Source organism: Ranitomeya variabilis, chromosome 2, assembly GCF_051348905.1.
Source record: "Ranitomeya variabilis isolate aRanVar5 chromosome 2, aRanVar5.hap1, whole genome shotgun sequence".
NCBI lineage: Eukaryota > Metazoa > Chordata > Amphibia > Anura > Dendrobatidae > Ranitomeya > Ranitomeya variabilis.
The window spans coordinates 306340466-306362901 of NC_135233.1; the positions used below are offsets into that span (position 1 = coordinate 306340466).

The 22436-nt window shown below is 43.7% G+C and overlaps 1 protein-coding gene across 2 annotated transcripts in view; it reads left to right on the forward strand.

The window, feature by feature from the left end:
- Nucleotides 1-22436, forward strand: part of IL1RAPL2 (interleukin 1 receptor accessory protein like 2) — a 1069016-nt gene that overhangs the window by 90734 nt on the left and 955846 nt on the right. For both annotated transcript variants that reach the window (XM_077285203.1, XM_077285204.1), the window contains exon 2: nt 14268-14371. In XM_077285203.1, coding sequence (XP_077141318.1) covers nt 14290-14371 — 82 coding nt within the window. In that variant the 5' untranslated portion in view covers nt 14268-14289. The remainder of the gene's footprint in view (nt 1-14267; nt 14372-22436) is intronic.

The window sequence follows — 22436 nt, forward strand, 5'->3', positions numbered from 1 at the left end:
CAACCAGGCAACCCCCACATGTACTCAGCCTGGCTAGTAGCTGTAAATCATTCAGCTGCCAGGATGAAAACTAAATCTCCGAGCAGTCATAAATACTCGGAGGTCACCTGAGCGTGCTCCGGAAAACCGGAGCAACTAGTACACTCGCTCATCACTAGTCTCGATCACTTGTTTTTTGGAAACCGAGATGATACAGGATTATTATTATTATTATTATTGTTATTATTATTTATTTATATAGCACCATTAATTCCATGGTGCTGTACATGAGAAAGGGGTTACATACAGGGTTATAGATATAGTTTACAGTAAACAGGTTTACAGTGACAGACTGGTACAGAAGGGAGAGAACCCTGTCCTTGTGGACTTACATTCTATGGGATAGTGGGGAAGAGACAGAAGGTAGGGGTGAGGCGGCGGCTCTGGCAGTGGTGAGGCGGCGGCTCGGTTATTGTAGGCTGTAGGCTTTCCTAAAGAGATGGGTTTTCAGGTTCCGTCTGAAGGATCCGAGGGTAATGGATAATCGGACGTGTTGAGGCATGGAATTCCAGAGGATGGGGATATTCGGGAGAAATCTTGGAGGCAGTTGTGTGAGGAACGAATAAGTGTGGAGGGGAGTAGGAGGTCTTGGGAGGATCGAAGATTACGTGAGGGAAGATATTGGGAAACTAGTTCAGAGATATAGGGAGGGGACAGGCTGTGGATGGCTTTGTAGATCAGTGTTAGTAGTTTGAACTGGATTCGTTGGACAATTGGGAGCCAGTGGAGGAATTTGCAGAGGGGAGAAGCAGGGGAGTAGCGAGGAGAGAGGTGGATTAGCCGGGCAGCAGAGTTGAGAACAGACTGGAGTGGTGCAAGAGAGTTAGCTGGGAGGCCACAGAGGAGGGTGTTGCAGTAATCGAGGCGGGAGATGAAGAGAGCATGCACAAGAGTTTTGGTAGATTGTGGGCTGAGGAAGGAACGGATTCTGGCAGTATTTTTAAGTTGGAGGCGACAGGAGGTGGCAAGAGCTTGGACGTGAGGTTTGAAGGACAGGGCAGAGTCGAGAGTTACCCCGAGGCAGCGAATTTCAGGTGCGGGAGAGAGCGTGATGCCGTTTACCATAATAGATAAATCGGGTAGGGGAGATACGTGAGGTGGGGGAAAGATGATGAATTCGGTTTTGTCTACATTGAGTTTTAGGAAGTGAGAGGTGAAGAAGGAGGATATAGCTGACAGACACTTCGGGATTCTGAACAGCAGGGAGGTGACATCTGGGCCAGAGAGGTAGATCTGAGTGTCGTCTGCATACAGGTGGTACTGGAAGCCATGGGACTTTATGAGTTGTCCTAGGCCAAGGGTATAGATGGAAAAAAGTAGGGGCCTTAGTACAGAGCCTTGAGGGACTCCAACAGAGAGAGGGCAGGATGAGGAGGTAGTGTGGGAGTGGGAAACGCTAAATGTGCGGTTGGACAGGTATGAGGCAATCCAGGGCAGGGCAAGGTCTTTGATGCCAAGGATAGAAAGAATCTGTAGCAGTAGGCAGTGATCGACTGTGTCGAAAGCAGAGGACAGGTCAAGAAGGAGGAGGATGGAGAACTGTCTGTTAGCTTTGGCTGTGACTAAGTCATTAGTAATTTTTGTCAGGGCAGTTTCGGTGGAGTGGTGGGGGCGGAAGCCAGATTGGAGGTTGTCAAGGAGAGAGTTAGATGAGAGGTGGGAGGAAAGTTGAGCATAGACATGCTGCTCAAGGAGTTTTGAAGCAAACGGGAGCAGTGATATGGGGCGATAGCTGGGCATAGCAGTTGGGTCAAGGTTAGTTTTTTTGAGGATGGGTGTGATGGTGGCATGTTTAAAGGCAGAGGGGAAGGTACCAGAAGAGAGCAAAATTGCTGGAATGAGCGTGTTAGTGAGGTTGGGGAGCAGGTGGGAAGGGATGGGGTCAAGTGCACAGGTGGTGAGGTGTGATTTGGAAAAGAGGCGAGTAAGCTCTCCTTCAGGGATGTTGGAGAGGGAGGTTATTAGGGAAGGGCAGAGGTCTGGTATACGAAGTGGTTGGGGTGGTGGACAAGTAAAGGTTTGCCTTGTTTGGTCGATCTTGTTTTTGAAGTAGGTGGCAAAGTCCTCGGAAGAGATGAAGGGAGTTGGAGGTGGCAGTGGTGGGCGGAGGAGAGATTTAAATGTGCTGAACAGTTGTTTTGGGTTGTAGGATAGTGAAGATACAAGGTTAGTGAAATAGGTCTGTTTAGCAGAGGTGAGGGCTGATTTGAAGTCAAGTGTAGCTTGTTTGAAAGCAGTGAAGTCATCTGGCAGTCGTGTTTTCTTCCAACGCCGCTCCGTGACCCTGGATGCTTGTTGAAGTTTGTGAGATTGTTATGCCAGGGTTGCCTATTGGTTCGTTGCACTTTGCCATGCATGAGAGGGGCGACTAAGTCTATGGCTGATGTGAGGGTGGTGTTATAGAAAGTGGTGGCGCTGTCCGTGTCATGGAGTGAAGATATGGAGGACAGGGGTAGGAGAGAGTCTGAGAGTCTGTGAATGTCTAGGTTTGCAAGGATTCTGTGAGGATGTGGTAATGGCTGGACCTGGGGGGCAGGTGAGGAGGACAAGGATGAGAAGGTGAGTAGATGGTAGTCAGATAGGGGGAAGGGAGAGGTTGTGAGCTTAGATAAGGAACAGAGGCAGGTAAAGATGAGGTCTAGTGTATGTCCATCTGTGTGGATAGCTGTGGAGGACCACTGGGTGAGTCCAAAGGATGAAGTAAGGGCCAGCAGTTTGGAGGCTGGTGGGTGTCAGTAGGGTTAATAAAGTCGCCCATGATGATGGTGGGGATGTCGGAAGAGAGAAAGTGAAGGAGCCAGGTGGAGAATTAGTCGATGAAGGCAGTGGCTGAGCCCAGTGGTCGGTACATGACAGCCATTTGGAGATTGGAGGGAGCGTAAATATGGACAGAGTGAACCTCAAAAGAAGGGAGGATAAGGGAGGGTGGGGGGTGGATAGGGTTGAAGGAGCAGTTTTTAGAAAGAAGGATAGCCACTCCTCCAACATGTCTGTTGCCAGAGCGAGGAGTGTGGGTAAATTGGAGGCCACCGTAACTCAGTGCTGCAGGCGAGGCCGTGTCAGCTAGGTCTCAGTGAGGGCCAGGAAGGAAAGGTTGCGGGAAGTGAAGAGATCATGGACCATGTGGAGCTTGTTGCAGACAGAGCGGGCATTCCAGAGTGCCCCAGGGAGGGGAAGCAGGGTGGTGGGGGTCAGTGGCACAGGTTTTAAGTGTGAGGGGTTGCGATAGTTTCTCATAGTGTGAGAAGGATAGGGTGAGGATTAGTAATGTATGAGGCGGGGGGGGGGTCAGGATTGGGGGATGTGTCACCAGCAGTGAGAATAAACAGAGAAAGGGAAGCAGGTAGTTGAAGGAGAGTGATGATTGTTGTGAATTTGGATTCTGGGCTCCCCCGGTGGCTACTGGTGGAATTGAACTTGTGACATCATCTTCCCTGTTCACCTGTTCTGATTAGATCTGGGTGTCGCTATATAACCTGGCTTCTCTGTTAGATGCTTGCCGGTCAACAATGTTATCAGAAGCCTCTCTGTGCTTGTTCCTGCTCCCAGACATCTACTAGATAAGTTGGACATTCGTCCATGTTTTGTTTTTGTATTTTGGTTCCAGTTCACAGCTGCAGTTTCGTTACTGTGTCTGGAAAGCTCTTGTTGATCAGGAATTGCCACTCTGGTATTATGAGTTAATGCCAGAGTCCTAAAGTAATTTCTGGATGTGTTTTGTTAGGGTTTTCTACTGACCATGAAAGTATGCTTTCTGTCTTCTGCTATCTAGAAAGCGGACCTCAAATTTGCTAAAACTATTTTCCTGCTGCGTTTGTTGTTTCATCTCATATCACCGCCAATATATGTGGGGGGCTTCTGTCTCCTTTTGGGCATTTCTCTAGAGGTGAGTCAGGTCTTATATTTCCCTCTGCTAGCATTATTTAGTTCTCCGGCCGGCGCTGGGCATATAGGGATAAAAAGTAGGACATGCTACCTGGCTACTTCTAGATGATGCGGTAGGTTTAGTTCATGGTCAGTACAGTTACATCTTCCAAGAGCTTGTTCCTATAGAGGCTTATGCTAGTTCTCTGGCCATGGAGATCATGACAGTTTGACCGGCCCACTAAAGGGTTAAAATCCTTGGCTGAGAAAGGAGAGAAATAAGAAGTCTGCTGAGAGTTTTTTTTTTTTTTTCCTCTGTGCTCTTAATTGGATCACTTGCCAGTCTGTCTATGCTGCAGTCTTTCTTTTTTTTTCTCTCTCCTTATAATCTTTGAATGGCTTTGTGTTCACCTGTTAATAATGGATCTTCAGAGTGTAACTGCAGGTTTGAATAATCTCACCACGAAAGTACAAAATTTGCAAGATTTTATTATTCATGCTCCGGTATCTGAGCCGAGAATTCCTTTGCCGGAATTCTTCTCAGGGAATAGATCTAGCTTTCAGAATTTTAGAAATAATTGTAAGCTATTTTTGTCCCTGAAATCTCGTTCTGCTGGAGACTCTGCACAGCAGGTTGGGATTGTGATTTCCTTGCTCCGCGGCGACCCTCAAGACTGGGCTTTTGCATTGGCACCAGGGGATCCTGCGTTGCGCAATGTGGATGCGTTTTTTTTGGCCTTGGGCTTGCTGTATGAGGAACCTCATTTGGAACTTCAGGCAGAAAAAACTTTGATGTCCCTATCGCAGGGGCAAGATGAAGCTGAAATTTACTGCCAAAGATTCCGTAAATGGTCTGTGCTTACTCAGTGGAATGAGTGTGCCTTGGCGGCTACTTTCAGAGAGGGTCTCTCTGATGCCATTAAGGATGTTATGGTGGGGTTCCCTGTGCCTGCGGGTCTGAATGAGTCCATGACAATGGCCATTCAGATCGATAGGCGTCTGCGGGAGCGCAAACCTGTGCACCATCTGGCGGTGTCCACTGAGAAGACGCCAGAAAGCATGCAGTGTGATAGAATTCTGTCCAGAAGCGAGCGGCAGAATTTTAGACGGAAAAATGGGTTGTGTTTCTATTGTGGAAATTCTACTCATGTTATATCAGCGTGCTCTAAGCGTACTAAAAAGCTTGATAAATCCGTTTCCATTGGCACTTTACAGTCTAAATTTATTTTGTCTGTGACCCTGATTTGCTCTTTGTCATCTATTACTACTGACGCCTATATCGATTCTGGCGCCGCTTTGAGTCTTATGGATTGGTCCTTTGCCAATCGTTGTGGGTATGATTTAGAGCCTTTGGAAACTCTTATTCCTCTGAAGGGGATTGACTCCACCCCATTGGCTAATAATAAACCACAATACTGGACACAAGTGACTATGTGTATTAATCCGGATCACCAGGAGACTATTCGTTTTCTAGTGCTGTATAATCTACATGAGGATTTGGTGCTGGGATTGCCATGGCTGCAGTCTCACAACCCAGTCCTTGACTGGAGAGCTATGTCTGTGTTGAGCTGGGGATGTAAGGGGACTCATGGGGACGTACCTTTGGTGTCCATTTCATCATCTATTCCCTCTGAAATCCCTGAGTTCCTGTCTGATTATCGTGACGTCTTTGAAGAACCCAAGCTGGGTTCACTACCTCCGCACCGTGAGTGCGATTGTGCTATAGATTTAATTCCGGGTAGTAAATACCCAAAGGGTCGTTTATTTAATCTGTCTGTGCCTGAATATACTGCTATGCGAGAATATATAAAGGAGTCCTTGGAAAAGGGACATATTCGTCCATCGTCATCTCCCTTAGGAGCCGGTTTTTTCTTTGTGTCAAAAAAAGACGGCTCTTTGAGACCATGTATTGATTATCGGCTTTTGAATAAAATCACGGTTAAATATCAATACCCATTGCCGTTGCTGACTGATTTGTTTGCTCGCATAAAGGGGGCCAAGTGGTTCTCTAAGATTGATCTCCGTGGGGCGTATAATTTGGTGCGGATCAGGCAGGGGGATGAGTGGAAAACCGCATTTAATACGCCCGAGGGCCACTTTGAGTATTTGGTGATGCCTTTTGGTCTTTCTAATGCCCCTTCAGTCTTCCAGTCCTTTATGCATGATATTTTCCGCGATTTTTTGGATAAATTTATGATAGTGTATCTGGATGATATTCTGATTTTTTCGGATGACTGGGACTCTCATGTCCGGCAAGTTAAGAGGGTTTTTCAGGTTTTGCGGTCTAATTCTCTGTGTGTCAAGGGTTCTAAGTGCGTTTTTGGGGTTCAGAGAATTTCCTTTTTGGGATATATTTTTTCTCCCTCTTCCATTGAGATGGATCCTGTCAAGGTTCAAGCTATTTGTGATTGGACGCAGCCCTCTTCTCTTAAAAGTCTTCAGAAATTTTTGGGCTTTGCCAACTTTTATCGTCGATTTATTTCTGGTTTTTCGGATGTCGTTAAGCCATTGACCGATTTGACTAGACAGGGTGCTGATGTTGCTAATTGGTCCCCTGATGCTGTGGAGGCCTTTCAGGAGCTTAAGCGCCGTTTTTCTTCTGCCCCTGTGTTGCGTCAGCCTGATGTGACTCTTCCTTTTCAGGTTGAGGTCGACGCTTCTGAGATCGGAGCTGGGGCAGTGTTGTCGCAGAAAAGTTCTGACTGCGCCGTGATGAGGCCTTGTGCCTTCTTTTCCCGTAAATTTTCGCCCGCTGAGCGGAATTATGATGTTGGGAATCGGGAGCTTTTGGCCATGAAGTGGGCGTTTGAGGAGTGGCGCCATTGGCTCGAGGGGCCAGACATCAGGTGGTGGTATTGACTGACCACAAAAATTTGATTTATCTTGAGACCGCCAGGCGCCTGAATCCTAGACAGGCGCGCTGGTCATTATTTTTTTCTCGGTTTAATTTTGTGGTATCGTACCTACCAGGTTCTAAGAATGTTAAGGCGGATGCCCTTTCTAGGAGTTTTGAGCCTGATTCACCTGGCAACTCTGACCCCACAGGTATTCTTAAGGAGGGAGTTATCTTGTCAGCTGTTTCTCCAGACCTGCGGCGGGCCTTGCAGGAGTTTCAGGCGGATAGACCGGATCGTTGTCCGCCTGATAGGCTGTTTGTTCCTGATGATTGGACCAGTAAAGTCATCTCTGAGGTGCATTCTTCTGCGTTGGCAGGTCATCCTGGAATTTTTGGTACCAGGGATTTGGTGGCAAGATCCTTCTGGTGGCCTTCCCTGTCACGAGATGTGCGAGGCTTTGTGCAGTCTTGTGACGTTTGTGCTCGGGCCAAGCCTTGTTGTTCTCGGGCTAGTGGATTATTGTTGCCCTTGCCTATTCCTAAGAGGCCTTGGACACACATCTCGATGGATTTTATTTCAGATCTGCCTGTTTCTCAGAAGATGTCTGTCATCTGGGTGGTGTGTGACCGTTTTTCTAAGATGGTTCATTTGGTTCCCCTGCCCAAATTGCCTTCTTCTTCCGAGTTGGTGCCCCTGTTTTTTCAAAATGTTGTTCGTTTGCATGGTATTCCTGAGAATATCGTTTCTGACAGAGGAACCCAGTTTGTGTCTAGATTTTGGCGGGCATTTTGTGCTAGGATGGGCATAGATTTGTCTTTTTCGTCTGCTTTTCACCCTCAGACTAATGGCCAGACCGAGCGGACTAATCAGACCCTGGAGACATATCTGAGGTGTTTTGTGTCTGCTGACCAGGATGATTGGGTTGCTTTTTTGCCATTGGCGGAGTTCGCCCTCAATAATCGGGCCAGCTCTGCCACCTTGGTTTCCCCGTTTTTCTGTAATTCGGGGTTCCATCCTCGATTTTCCTCCGGTCATATGGAATCCTCGGATTGTCCTGGAGTGGATGCGGTGGTGGAGAGATTGCATCATATCTGGGGGCAGGTGATGGACAATTTAAAGTTGTCCCAGGAGAAGACTCAGCTTTTTGCCAACCGTCACCGTCGTGTTGGTCCTCGGCTTTGTGTTGGAGATTTGGTGTGGTTGTCTTCTCGTTTTGTCCCTATGAGGGTCTCATCTCCTAAGTTTAAGCCTCGGTTCATCGGTCCGTACAAAATATTGGAGATTCTTAACCCTGTTTCCTTCCGTTTGGACCTCCCTGCATCCTTTTCTATTCATAACGTTTTTCATCGGTCGTTATTGCGCAGGTATGAGGCACCGGTTGTGCCTTCCGTTGAGCCTCCTGCTCCGGTGTTGGTTGAGGGTGAGTTGGAGTACGTTGTGGAAAAAATCCTAGACTCCCGTGTTTCCAGACGGAGACTCCAGTATCTGGTCAAGTGGAAGGGATACGGCCAGGAGGATAATTCTTTGGTCACTGCATCTGATGTTCATGCCTCTGATCTGGTTCGTGCCTTTCATAGGGCCCATCCTGATCGCCCTGGTGGTTCTGGTGAGGGTTCGGTGCCCCCTCCTTGAGGGGGGGGTACTGTTGTGAATTTGGATTCTGGGCTCCCCCGGTGGCTACTGGTGGAATTGAACTTGTGACATCATCTTCCCTGTTCACCTGTTCTGATTAGATCTGGGTGTCGCTATATAACCTGGCTTCTCTGTTAGATGCTTGCCGGTCAACAATGTTATCAGAAGCCTCTCTGTGCTTGTTCCTGCTCCCAGACATCTACTAGATAAGTTGGACATTCGTCCATGTTTTGTTTTTGTATTTTGGTTCCAGTTCACAGCTGCAGTTTCGTTACTGTGTCTGGAAAGCTCTTGTTGATCAGGAATTGCCACTCTGGTATTATGAGTTAATGCCAGAGTCCTAAAGTAATTTCTGGATGTGTTTTGTTAGGGTTTTCTACTGACCATGAAAGTATGCTTTCTGTCTTCTGCTATCTAGAAAGCGGACCTCAAATTTGCTAAAACTATTTTCCTGCTGCGTTTGTTGTTTCATCTCATATCACCGCCAATATATGTGGGGGGCTTCTGTCTCCTTTTGGGCATTTCTCTAGAGGTGAGTCAGGTCTTATATTTCCCTCTGCTAGCATTATTTAGTTCTCCGGCCGGCGCTGGGCATATAGGGATAAAAAGTAGGACATGCTACCTGGCTACTTCTAGATGATGCGGTAGGTTTAGTTCATGGTCAGTACAGTTACATCTTCCAAGAGCTTGTTCCTATAGAGGCTTATGCTAGTTCTCTGGCCATGGAGATCATGACAGATGATTAGTGGAGCAAAAATGGTGGGGAAAATGTGAGCATGGTTAAAGAGCAGGGGAGGAAAAGAAAGGCAAGTAAATTTAGAAGATATTGATTAGTCTTACCGTCTGGCCGATTTCTGGACTCTTTCTGTTATATTTCTGATGACACTTAAAAGATGTCACTTCAAATGATGTCACATCTGACCGAGGCCATATCTGACCAGTACCATGCAACTTATACCATTTGAAGAGTCCATGAAATGAAGCCAGGTGAGAGGAAGAGGGAAGAGGAAGGAGGTGGGGGACAGTTCACAGCAGGGAGCAATTCACAGATTGCAGTTAATAGTACATTTGATTAGCATCAAGGTTGGTGAAGGATAGGATAAGATGGGAGGATAGAGCTAGGTGTGAGGAACATGTGCATATCAATATGCATTCAACAAGCTTTAAGTATGAAACATGGAATTAAAGTCAGGGAAAAAGCAGCAACATACCAGCAGTTAGAAGAGGGATAGAGGTACATGGGATTCAGGGGGTGAAGTGGCTAGTTCAGATTAGGAGACAGTTCGCACATACCAGCAGTTAGATTAAGATGGCAATCTATTGAGATAGATGGTCATAGTAATCTTCTTACAGTATGTTTTCACAAATAATACATATATATATATATATGTACATCTATATAGGAATTTGATTAATTGACCTGTTTTTGAAGTTTGAAAGAAGACCATTGTTCGTAACAGTGACAACTACAGATCTTAATCCACATTCATGAAAATTCCTGTTAAAAGGGTTGTTCAGGGTGAGAATATCACATATGCCTTCTTCAAAGGTGAATGGGACTGTGCTGTAATACCTCACATAGCCTGTGGACAGATCTGGTGCTGTTTTTAGAATAATATTGCGTACATTGTACAGAGACGTTCTTGCTCCCACTGAAGTGTGCAGTATTGGCAGCTATAGTGCCAAGTACCAGCTAATCCATGTAGTCCTGGGTATTGGACCGCACTGATCTGATATTGATGACCCCATGGTTAATCCTGGTAAAGTATTCAGTATCAAGATTATATCAGCTTTATTGTAATGAAAAATATAGAATTTACTATGTAACTGAACAAGTGGTTTTCAAATGCAAAATTCATGACTCAGGTGCTATTCTGATTTTTTTTTTTTTTTAATTCAAATGCAAAATTTGATTTTTGAGACTCAATTCCATCAATTGGACCTGTTATGTTTCCCCAAAAATATCTACCCCCAACATAAGCCTTATCATGATTTTACAGGATTTTTGGAGTTTGCTTGAAATATAAGCCCTACTTAAAAATTAAGCCCTAGATACAGTCAGGAAATTTCTCAGGGACCATGATGTCACCAAAGGTCCTTTAACTGCTGGAGTCTAGAGGAACTATTTTGGTATGTACTGTATGTGCAGTGTGTATATATACTAATACACATTTATGTGCAGCGTGTATACATGGGTATGTGCAGTGTGTTTATATACATGTTGTTTATAATTATGTAAGTGCAGCGAGTGTGTATACATGTGTATATACATGTGTCTGTATACATGTATACATATATAGGGTGCAGCATGTGTGTGTATACATGTGTATAGACATGTCTGTTTATACATGTGTATGTGCAATGTGTGTGTATCTGTGTGTGCGTGTAGACATGTGTACGCGCACTGTGTGTGTGATGGCATGATTATAGTTGAATAAATGTTGACTTTTTGTTCAAGAATAAATGTGGGTTGTTGTTCATAAGTGAAAATGAGCCATATCCTACCCCCCCCCCCCCCCCCTTTGGAGCAAAAAATATCAGACCCAGTCTTATTTTCAGAGGAACATGGTATTTAACCCTTACTCATTATATGTCTGTCCTGTTTATAGTTTCTGTAGCAGGCTACAGCACAATCTTTATTTGCAGATCAAAGGTTCACATTTATGGACTGAGAGTTTGGTCCTCTTTGCTGTAAATTGTGTAGCTGACAGATGATATCTAAAATGTTCAGTTATTTTGGGAAATTAAGATTAAATTAATGGTTTTTTTTTATTAGAACTTAAATGGTTCTTCCTAAAAACACAAGCTATACCTTATCCACAGGATAGGGAATAACTTGCTGATTGCTGGGTGTACCTCCACTGGGATCCTTAGTGATGCCTAGGATGAATCTCTGGAGCCCCCAAGAACAGGTCTCTGAAGATCCATTTTGAATGGAATGGAGGTGCGCATGTTCAGCCACTACTTCATTAATCAGTGAGACTGCCATGTACAGTGTTTGTCGGTTTCCTGCAGTTTCAGATAATTAATGGAGTGGCGTTTGATCATGAGCATTCAAACCTCCGCTACATTCAAGATTGGGTACGGTGGGTACGAATCCCGATATTAGGGCTCTAGAGCCCCAAACTTGGGATCGTTATCCCACCAGTAATTAACATAATTTTTTTTGTGGGGGGAAAATAACCCTTTAAGGATATTCTAGTCATTCTGATCAACCTAAAAGCAATACTTACAAACATAGTAGGAAAGGGCTTGGAAGCACGACACATGTTCAGCTACCCCTGCTGGACAGAAGTGGTGACCAGTCTCTTGGCAACGAGTTGTAAGTAATCAAATACAAAAAGAGCAGAGGTCACTTTTAAATACAGAATACATTGTAATGGAATGGCGCTTGTTTTAGCAAACTATACCTAATGATCAGGGGCGTAACTATAGCGGTCGCAGCTGCGACGGGGCCCGGACTGCTTAGGGGCCCGTCCGTCCAGCAATAGTGAAGGAGAAGGACCAAACCATTACAGCAGGGAGGCGTCACCGCAGGTCCTCCAGTTACATGGGGGTAGATGGATTTAATGCGGTCACGTGATCCAACCTTGTGATTGGAGAGAGGCATGTCCACGGGTCCTTCAGCCACACCAAAGGGAAAGACTGAATGAAGTTTGCTGGTGCTGCTTGAGTGAGTGGCTGAGTGCCTAAACCTAAAAAGCTGCAATCTGTTGCTGCGTCCTCCTCCTCCTGCTGCCGAAGGGTCCCTTAAGCCTCAGATCTGTATTTGTCCTCCTGTCATTAGCAGCCGCTCGTGTGACCTGTCTTCCCTGTTCTCAAGTATCCCCTGTCCCCTTTCTCACCGTGTGTTCCCCATCTACCCTGTCCTCATAATCCATGTGCCCCCTTCTTCCTTGCTCCCAAGTCTCCCCCCGCTTTCCCCTGTCTCCTTGCAGCCCCATCTCCTTGTGTGTCCCTATCTACTCTGCCCTAGGAGTCCCCTTATTTCCTCTTGTGCCTGTCTCCCTTGCCCCCTTGTGCCCTTCTCCCCTTCCTCCTAGTCCCCATGTGTCCCCTTGTGCCTGTCACCCTTGTCCTTGTGTCCCTTGTCCCTGTGTGTCCCGTTGTCAGTCTCCCTTGCCCACTGGTCCCTGTGTGTCCCCTTGTGCCTGTCTCCCTTGTCCCCTTGTGCTTGCATCCCTTGTCCCTGTGTGTCCCCTTGTGTTTGTCTCCCTTGCCCACTAGTCCCCTTGTGTCAGTCTCCCTTGCCCACTAGTCCCCGTGTGTCCCCTTGTCAGTCTCCCTGGCCCACTGGTCCCCCTGTGTCCCCTTGTGTCAGTTTCCCTTGTCCCCTTGTGTCAGTCTCCCTTGTCCACTAGTCCCCTTGTGTCAATCTCCCTTTCCCACTAGTCCCCTTGTGTCCCCTTGTGTCAATCTCCCTTGCCCACTAGTCCCCGTGTGTGTCCCCTTGTCAGTCTCCCTGGCCCACTAGTCCCCGTGTGTCCCCTTGTCAGTCTCCCTGGCCCACTGGTCCCCCTGTGTCCCCTTGTGTCAGTCTCCCTCGTCCCCTTGTGTCAGTCTCCCTTGCCTACTAGTCCCCTTGTGCCCTTCTCCCCTGCCTCCTAGCCCGCATGTGTCCCCTTGTGCCTGTCTTCCTTGCTCCCTAGCCCCCCTGTCACCATTGTGCCTGTCTCCCCTAGCCCCCTTGTGTCCTTCTCCCCTGCCCCATAGTCACCATTTGCCTGTGTCTTTCTCACTGCACATGTATGGAGGGGCTGCATTATACTATGAGGGGGGCTGCATTATATTCTATGGGGGTTACATTATATTGTATGGTGGGGCTGCATTATACTTTTGTGGGGTGGCTGCATTATACTCTGTGGGGTGGCTGCATTATACTATATGTGGGCTGCATTATACTGTATCGAGGACTATGGGGAAAACATACTATATGAAGAACTATGGGGTGCATTATACTATGAGAAGTAAATTGTACGACATGGATGACGATGGCGGTGCATTATACTATATTGAGCACTATGAGGAGTGTATTATACTATATAGAAGACTAAGCAGTGTATTTTAATATATGGAGGACTATGAGGAGTGTATAATACTATATGGAGGACTGAGGAGTGTATACTATTTGGAGGACTATGAGGGGTGCATTATACTATATAGAGCACTATGAGCAGTGTATTATACTATATGGAGGACTGAGGAGTGTATTATACTATATGGAGGACTGAGCAGTGTATTACACTATATGGAGCACTATGAGGAGTGTATTTTAATATATGGAGGACTATGAGGAGTGTATTATACTATATGGAGGACTGAGGAGTGTATAATACTATATGGAGGACTATGAGGAGTGTATTATACTATTGTACTATATGGAGGACTATGGAGAGTGTATTATACTATATGGATGACTATGGAGAGTGTATTATACTATATGGATGACTATGAACTGTGCAGTATATTATATAGAGTACTATGGGGGTGCATTATATTATAAGGAGTACTATGGGGGTGCATTATACTTCTTATATGGATCTCCATGACTTCTATGTAAGCCCCTGATGAGTATAATGGTTTATTTTCTTTTATAAATTACATAACAATGGCAGTACGGGGAACAGATATATACCAGGATGGGGCACCAGATAGTTACGCCACTGAGATCACACTATACAACTTTGCAATAAAGCTATAGTGTGCGAAATGAATAGGGAAAATCTGAATTTGGGTGGAAAATATTTTTTGCATGGTTGGGGGGGCCCCATTTGAAAGTTCGCGTCGGGGCCCATAACTTTCTAGTTACGCCACTGCTAATGATGTCCGTCATAATAGATGAAAATAACACAAAAAATGCAGCTTATTTATAACCCCTTCTTCTTTGTTTTCCAGAGCCTGGATAAGACAGTGAAAGATGAAGCCTTCTGTATTCTTCACCTTTTTTATTTGGACGGCTGTTAATGCAGATGTAAAGCTGGTGTCCAAAAGAAACTCTGGTAAGATGGAGTATTTACTTATCTAAATATGTTATGGTTAATGACTTTTTGACGACGAGTTATTTTATAACAAAAGGAAAAACATGTTTTTGATATTTACTCAAAAAACTGGATGGAGAACATTAATTCTATGGAAAAAATGAAAGCCTATAGAAAGAGTGCATGTTGTGGTACCAAAACACATGTACGGCAACATGAAGGGGAAAACCTGAAAAGGGCTGTGACTGTCAGATCAGGACATCAGTGCTTGATCCCAGAAAAATGCTTATTCGAAAAATGGATTCTCTGCATCAACGAATGGAAAATACATGAAGTTGTTCTTTTTATTTTTGAAACATTACCTTAATAACCTAGTAAATTGCTTCCATATTACTATTAGATGAATCACAATACCTAATCTGTAATTGACATTGTAGTATTTTTAGAAGAAGTTCCTTTTTTGCATGAAGCTATTTTAACTAAATGATACTATGTTTCAGCATGTGAATTTTTATGACTTCTGAAATGTTTTCTTGAAGTCTAGAACTGAGTAATTTTGTAATTCCATCACTGGATTTTAGTGCCCATTATCTCTAACCTAACAAATCATTAATTAAATTAAAGAATCAAATGTTGGTGTTAGTGACAGTGACCACTTTTAAAAAGTATCTGCTACAATTTTTGCTCACTTTCTTTGCTTTTATTATAAATGTTTGCATGGTGTTTTGGCAGCAGTTCAAATTTGTAAGTAGATTAGGACACCGCGCTAACTAGATGAAAAAGCACATAATGGGTGTAAAAAGAACAAGTGAATGTCTAGCTGAACAAGACGTATAGCACAATGAGAGTATAACTGATGTTAGTAAACAACTCACCGATTGTTAAAGCAGAGTGAAAGCCAGCAAAAATGCCTATTATGGCCGCAATAACACATAAAAGAACTTAGGAAGTGTGTGGCAGATGTATATTATAAAGAACGCACACTTACTTAATTATGGTGTGACTGCTATGGAGGTGCTGGCGTTTTCCCAACAAAAGCTGGCACCGTCATAAGGGATGTAGGAGCGGGATCACCAGCGGCCCGGGTGTCTCGTAATGCAGAGTCCAAAATGGCAGCGTGGGGCGGCAAAAACACCTGGTGGTGTGGGGAGCGTCCTCCCTGGTGAGTGTATGGCCGCCGCACGCCTGGAGGGCCACTGACTGGCACACGTGGGCCGGAAAGATACCGCTGCAAGGAGCGGTGAGAAAGGGGGACGTGGTTTGGGTGACGTCACCAAAACAGAGGAACAAGGAGCAAAGGATGGGTGCCGCACGGGACCAAAATTGCCTACGCGTTTCGAAGGTCTCCGGACCTTCTTCGTCAGGGCTGGAGGTGCCGGCGGTCTAATGCTCCTTATAAAGCCCCAGGTGGCCATACACTCACCAGGGAGGACGCTCCCCACACCACCAGGTGTTTTTGCCGCCCCACGCTGCCGTTTTGGACTCTGCATTACGAGACACCCGGGCCGCTGGTGATCCCGCTCCTACATCCCTTATGACGGCGCCAGCTTTTGTTGGGAAAACGCCAGCACCTCCATAGCAGTCACACCATAATTAAGTAAGTGTGCATTCTTTATAATATACATCTGCCACACACTTCCTAAGTTCTTTTATGTGTTATTGCGGCCATAATAGGCATTTTTGCTGGCTTTCACTCTGCTTTAACAATCGGTCAGTTGTTTACTAACATCAGTTATACTCTCATTGTGCTATACGTCTTGTTCAGCTAGACATTCACTTGTTCTTTTTACACCCATTATGTGCTTTTTCATCTAGTTAGCGCGGTGTCCTGATCTACTTACAATTCTTTTTGCTATATGACAGAGTCAGCACAGTAGCTGTCTAGGCACCTGCGGCTTTCTAGTATACCCCCCTGGGAGCGCCGGTGTGTTTCTATTCCTTAGCAGTTCAAATTTGTCTTGTCTTTAAATTAATATTACATCACCTATGAAACATTTAGCACCTTAAAGACTCACTAAACTTTTTTCGTGTAATTATTTATCAGTCTATATCCTATTTTAGCTCCTTCTCTCCCGGACACCATGATGCACTGCTGTTTTTACTGCCTCGTTCAAACTCCCTATTGGCTTTAGCTGCTGCTTAGAAAAAATCTATACTTTATTGAGTTGGGGACCTGCGCTTGGAATCTATACTTTTTTCACAATCCATGTTGTGAACTTAACCTTTTTGACTATAGGGAAAATATGCGGAGAGTCTCAGACAGGATAAGACATGTACTCCAATTGTAAAATCGGAGTGTAGGTCTTTTCCGGTCTTCGCTTCTCTGCTCCTTTTCCCCATACTCAGAAAGGGAAAGTCTTGAACACAGATTATAAAGATAAAAAAGTATAGATTCTAAGCTCAGGTCGCCAACGTAAAGTATGGATTCTTTCGGAGCAGCAGCTAAAGTCAAAAGGAAGTTTGAATGCGGCTGTTAAAACCGTCCTGAGCATTGTATTTGGAAGAGAAAGATCCAAAATAAAGCTATGACCTATATTACATAAATTCCTAACTTTGCAAAAGCTAATCAATAATTAAAGTTCACTTACTCTTTAACTCAGCCTTCAATATCTTTATTATTCATTAGAATGGAACGTTTATTATGATGTTTAAAATGAAGACTCTCCATAAAACTGTCTTATACCTAGTACAGTACATATGTCTAGATCGGTGTTTCCCAAATGCCGTCCTCATGGCCTCAAACACCTCATGTTTCAGGATTTCCTTAGAATTGCACAAGTGAGAGAACCTGTGTCAGTTTCTGATGCCTTAAAAATAATTCAAAAGGAAATGCTGAAATCATGATCTGTTGGGATCCGTGAGGACTTGAGATTGGGAAGCATTGGTCTAGAGCAGTGTTCCCCAACTGTGGTCCTCAAGAGCCACCAACAGGTCATGTTTTGAGGATTTCCTTAGTATTGCACAGGTCATTGAATGCTTGCCTGTCCAGGTGACGCAATTATCACCTGTGCAATACTAAAGAAATCTTGAAAACATGACCTGTTGGTGGCTCTTGAGGACCAGACTTGGGGAACACTGGTCTAGAGGATGATGCGCAAATCCTCTTTTGGTGCATCGAGCTGTAGGTCCTGCGCTGTACATAACACAAAGTATTAATACCTTGCGATATATTTTCACTACTATTTTTGCTTTTTTTTTATTTCCATTTTTTATGTCCAAATTGCTGAAAGGAAACCACCAACATGCAGGCTATTTTAACAGATCAGACTATGGGTTGATTTTAGTATAATTCATGTGAATGCACAGGACAATTGATCTCTTTAACAAACAAATATTTCATTCTCATTTGAACACAAGCATCAATGTTTCGTAGGTGATTGTATCAGTCAACAAAAACTTATTGCTGATTTCTGTATAGTATGACAAGATTTATTTTATACTCAGCAGAATGCAATTGAGAAAAATATAACCTATAATTTTTTAATTGATATAATTAGTTATAATTAAGTAAATTGGAAAAATAAAAAATATCTATCTAATTTACAGTGACTGGTTTCTAGAATTGTGTGGGCAGTGTAAGAGCTTCACTGTAAAGTTGGTCTGATAGATGCATTGCTATATATCCACTTTTATAATGGATTTTTATTTTTTTTTTTAATTCAAGTCTGATGAATTGACTGGTCTGGGGATGTAAAATGCTTCACGTTAGAAGTCATGAAAGCTCTTTTTTATTGCTGTCAGATTGTTAGCGTTCCTGCTGATGGAAATGGGAATGCTTAACTATGCCCCACATGGTGGAAAAAGCCTCTGTAATATGAAGTATAGAGGGTTGTCTGTGTCTTAGTGACTGTAAAGTGAAAGTATTGATTGGGTTTATTTCTTCCTGATAAAGCACCTGATTGTTATCCTTTTACCTTTTAACTAAGTCGCCAAAGCTCCACTTCACTTTCATGCTAGCTGTGTTACGCTGCACTCTGCTACACAATGAGACACCTGAGAGGCTTTGCTTGGTCTTGATATTGATTGAGAATTATATTGATGGCTGGTTATTTTTACACTCCACAGATTGGAACATTGCATTGGAGAGATTCACATCATAAAAGCGAAATCACGGAGCGTGCATAGATAGGTTCACACTGCTTCAGACCCTGTAGTCGAATGCTTCCTGACAGCTGACCTATATTACACTGTTCCTCAACCTTTGCAATCTCTGCTCTTGTTCTATAAAAAAAAAATCTTACCTATACATCAAAAGCCATTATTGCTTTCTCTGGTCTTCAAAGACATCATTTTGACAATTTTTTTTTTTTAATTTCCTTGTTCTAATGAAAATCTATGGCAAAAAAATGACTAATTCTGTTTCATTAATTTTAAGAATTTACATTTTAAAGAGAACCTGTAAGATGATTCACGCTCCGGCAAGCATTGTAGATATCTATGTTTTGCTCTGATAAAAACTCCGCATTTCAGAGAAAATGTAGTTTAAACATTGGCAAAGAACTTGGGAAAACGAGAAGACTAGCGGGCAAGTCCTCGTCCCACCCTTCTTTGTTTCAGTGTCAGGTCTCTCCATGGGTCATCATCATGGGTCACTATATTTTATCCCTTTAAATTATTGTCTCAACGAATAAAATGGGTCAGAATGCAAAGTGGTTAAAAATACAAGCAATTTTGTAAATTATCGTCTCTAAAGTGCTGGGATTGTTAATTTTATTTTTACTGTCTACCTCTGTCGTCTTATCAGCAGTGGTCGGTCTACTACGCAAGCTCTTAGCCAAAAAAATTGCTGGATCCAGCCAGCTTTAGTGTCCCGGTGATCCTCCAATGTTGCATATGAAAAGCTGCTTTTGAAAACCGCATCGGTGAGTGCAGAGCTCGGATAAGTGGTGCAGCTATGCCGATGGTCCAAGCTGTCAATCAAGAGGAGCACATTGCCCTCTGGCAAGCTGGAAGCCGGGAAACTGGAGATAGGGTTTTTCTCCTGAAGATGGAAAAAGAGAATAATTTAAATATATGCTGTAGTAAAATATAATTGGGAAAAAGTAATACTATAGTCTGTATGTATGTATGTATGTATGTTATCTTTAATTCTGCATTATATGTCTGCGTCATACTTTGTATTCAAAAAGGAGATTTACCAACATCCCCCAAGTACAGTGCAACACATATTCAACACCTTGTTGATGAATAGGCCATAGTTATAAAAAAAAAAAAAATAGCCCAAATAAATGTTTAAAACACTGATAAATAAATTCTCCCCACTCTCTGAAGTCTTTCCCTCTCTTGGCACATTTGTATGTGAGTTAAAAAGTATCAAAGGAGCTTCATACATAAGTAATTGGTAAATTTTTTGTGAAAAAAAGATATACATTTCTCAACATTGAAATTACATTACCAAGCAGAAAAAGAAGTTGTGGTGTTCTGGAAATCACAGGATCAAGAGACAGTTGTTAATGATATGCACAGGATGAAAAAATTGAAACAAAATTCTTAAAAAAAAAAAAAAAAACACCTCGATTTACTTACTATAAGTGTCACGCACAGAAATCCCGCACTTCCACAACTTGACTGCTATCTATGTGGTTATTAATGGTTGTCTGAGGAACATTATGCAGCACTGAATGCATTCAGATAAATCATCAAGAGATGCTGCTGGCAGCTCCCTTTGCAAGTTTCGATGAAGAACTAGTTTGGACATCAATGGATATCTGGTTTGCACCCTAATAAAATGCAAATGCCTTTTGATTGTTTGTGTTGACACTGTATGACACTTTAGGGTTGTTACACAGTTCAGAATGGGTCAACCATGGAACCAGTGTTATGGTTGTCTCTCCCAAGTGTTCCAGGGGTAGTTTTTCAGTATGACAATGCTAGCCTGCATGATGCCCAAGCTAACTGTGAGCAACGTGTGTGACCTATACATTTTGTAGCATCTCTGGAAGTCGAGCATATCTAGGATGTAATTGAATGGAAAATACAATGAGCTGCCAGCAGCGGGTCTTGATGATTTGCCTAATTCTATTCAGCATAGCAGAACATTCCTTACACAACCATTAATAACCTAAGTGACAGCAGCCAAGGTGTTAAGGGCATGTGTTTCTGTGTGTGGTGCTCCTAATTAATGCTGAATAAATCAAGATGGTGAAAAACAAGAAAATTAGGTACCGCCACTTTAATATATAGAATGAGTGTTAAAGGAACAGTTAGAAATAAAAAGGCATACAAATGACTATATAGAGATTTTTGATAAACAGTCCAAATAACATTCTTTTTACTCCATCAACATTTCTATCCTGTGATTTTAATAATTTCATGAGTTTTCCTTTTAGGCGCTATAATCTATTGCATGCGCCATCCACGCATGTGGTTATGTGAACCTCATTCGCCTTTCTATTGGCTGTGTCTTCATTGATCTTCTGCGCAGGCGAGTCACTGCGCAGTACTAAAGACTCGCCTTGCAGAAGATCGCTGAAGACTCTGCCCATAGGAAGGCGGACAAGGTTCACATAACTGTGCAAGTGGATGGCGCCTGCGTGGGATTACAGCTCCACAACTGCATGTCACAGGTTAGTGTAATATGCATGGGAGGGGGGTGCTGTTATAATGAAAAGAGGAGGTAGGAATTTCTTCCAGGCACCGCACGCCCCAGAGCCTGGAAAAAATCATTAAAATATAACATTAAAGCTGCTTTTCTCAACCACTAGACCGCCGCTATGAGGCATACAGGTAAGAATGGTTTAACCATTCTATTTCCTGTATGCCCATAGTAATAGCCTAAATTTTTCCAGGGTGTGACAGATTACCATTACCTTTTAGACTACTCAGAATATTGTACAACAATAAAAATGGCATAGTCACCGTTGACTAATGCTCCTATTATGTTTGTAGCTGTGGATCAAGAAGCCAAGTAAAGTCAACGTTACAGTTGTCATTTAATTGCATTTGTGCATTTGGAAGACGATCACATCCAAAAGTTACATAAAGCATTGTGGACACTGCTTTACCTGTGTTTCTCTGTATGGCAGCTTGGTTTTCTCTGGAAGCTGTGGCTCTAGGGAGAATATCTATGCAATATGAGAAGTGGTGGAATGTGCCACATTTTTTTCACAGCAGTTTGTATAATCAATCAGATGCACATGAGGGGGCATTATGGGTCTATAGGCATTTAGTGATGCCATATTTCATATTGCAATATGGGAGTATGCACAAGCCCTTAGTGTGAATAAAATTTATCATTTTTTGTGATAGTGTGATTTTTTTTTTTTTTTTACAGCAGCATGTCCAGCTTGTGGGTTTCCTGTTTTTTTCCCCTAGTTGTGATCAAGATTTCTCTTAGAACTGTTTCTAGAAACATGTCTAACAACAAGGCTTTGCCTACAGCCATATCTACCTGCGTGAAGCTAGAATTGGGATTCTTGCAGCAAACCTATCAATCTGTCTTATTAAATTACAGTCAGATCTGACCCCCTACCATTGGTGCCTTTATCATGGGTAATCTAACTTTCATCTGTCAAAGGGATGATTGATCATGCCACTCAATCCACTGAATACTTTCTACACCAAATGTAAGCAACCCATTTGTACTGAAGGTTTCACTTGATAGGAACATAAAGGGGATCTTCCTTCATTCCCAGATAATTTAGGTAAAAAATTCAGTGTTGTCTTATTTCTCAACATATCTTCACAGTCATTAATGCTTTTTTTCCTATCACCACAATAGCACCCAACGAGAGAGGGGATCTGCCCTCCATCAGGACAGGAACATACAGATTAAAAAGAGGTGGTCCCCCTCACCATCTCAGTTTGGCTTCCTGTCCTGATGGGAACCGACAGGAATAGAACTTACCGGGTCCAAGCAGCCTCTGCGTGGTGTCTGAGGGAACGGCAGAGCCTGGGACGCTGGAAGCAGCGTCAGGGGTGCTCTGCATGCAGACCCCTCCTCGGCTGGGGAATGGATGTCATGATCCCAGGGTCCGGGGAGGCTGCCCTGGGTCATGCGGGTGCAGTGCAGGCGGTAGAGTAATCCCTGCGCTCATCCGGAATGGCCAGCTACGAGCTAGTAGCCGCAGAAAGCAAAGCGCTCGGA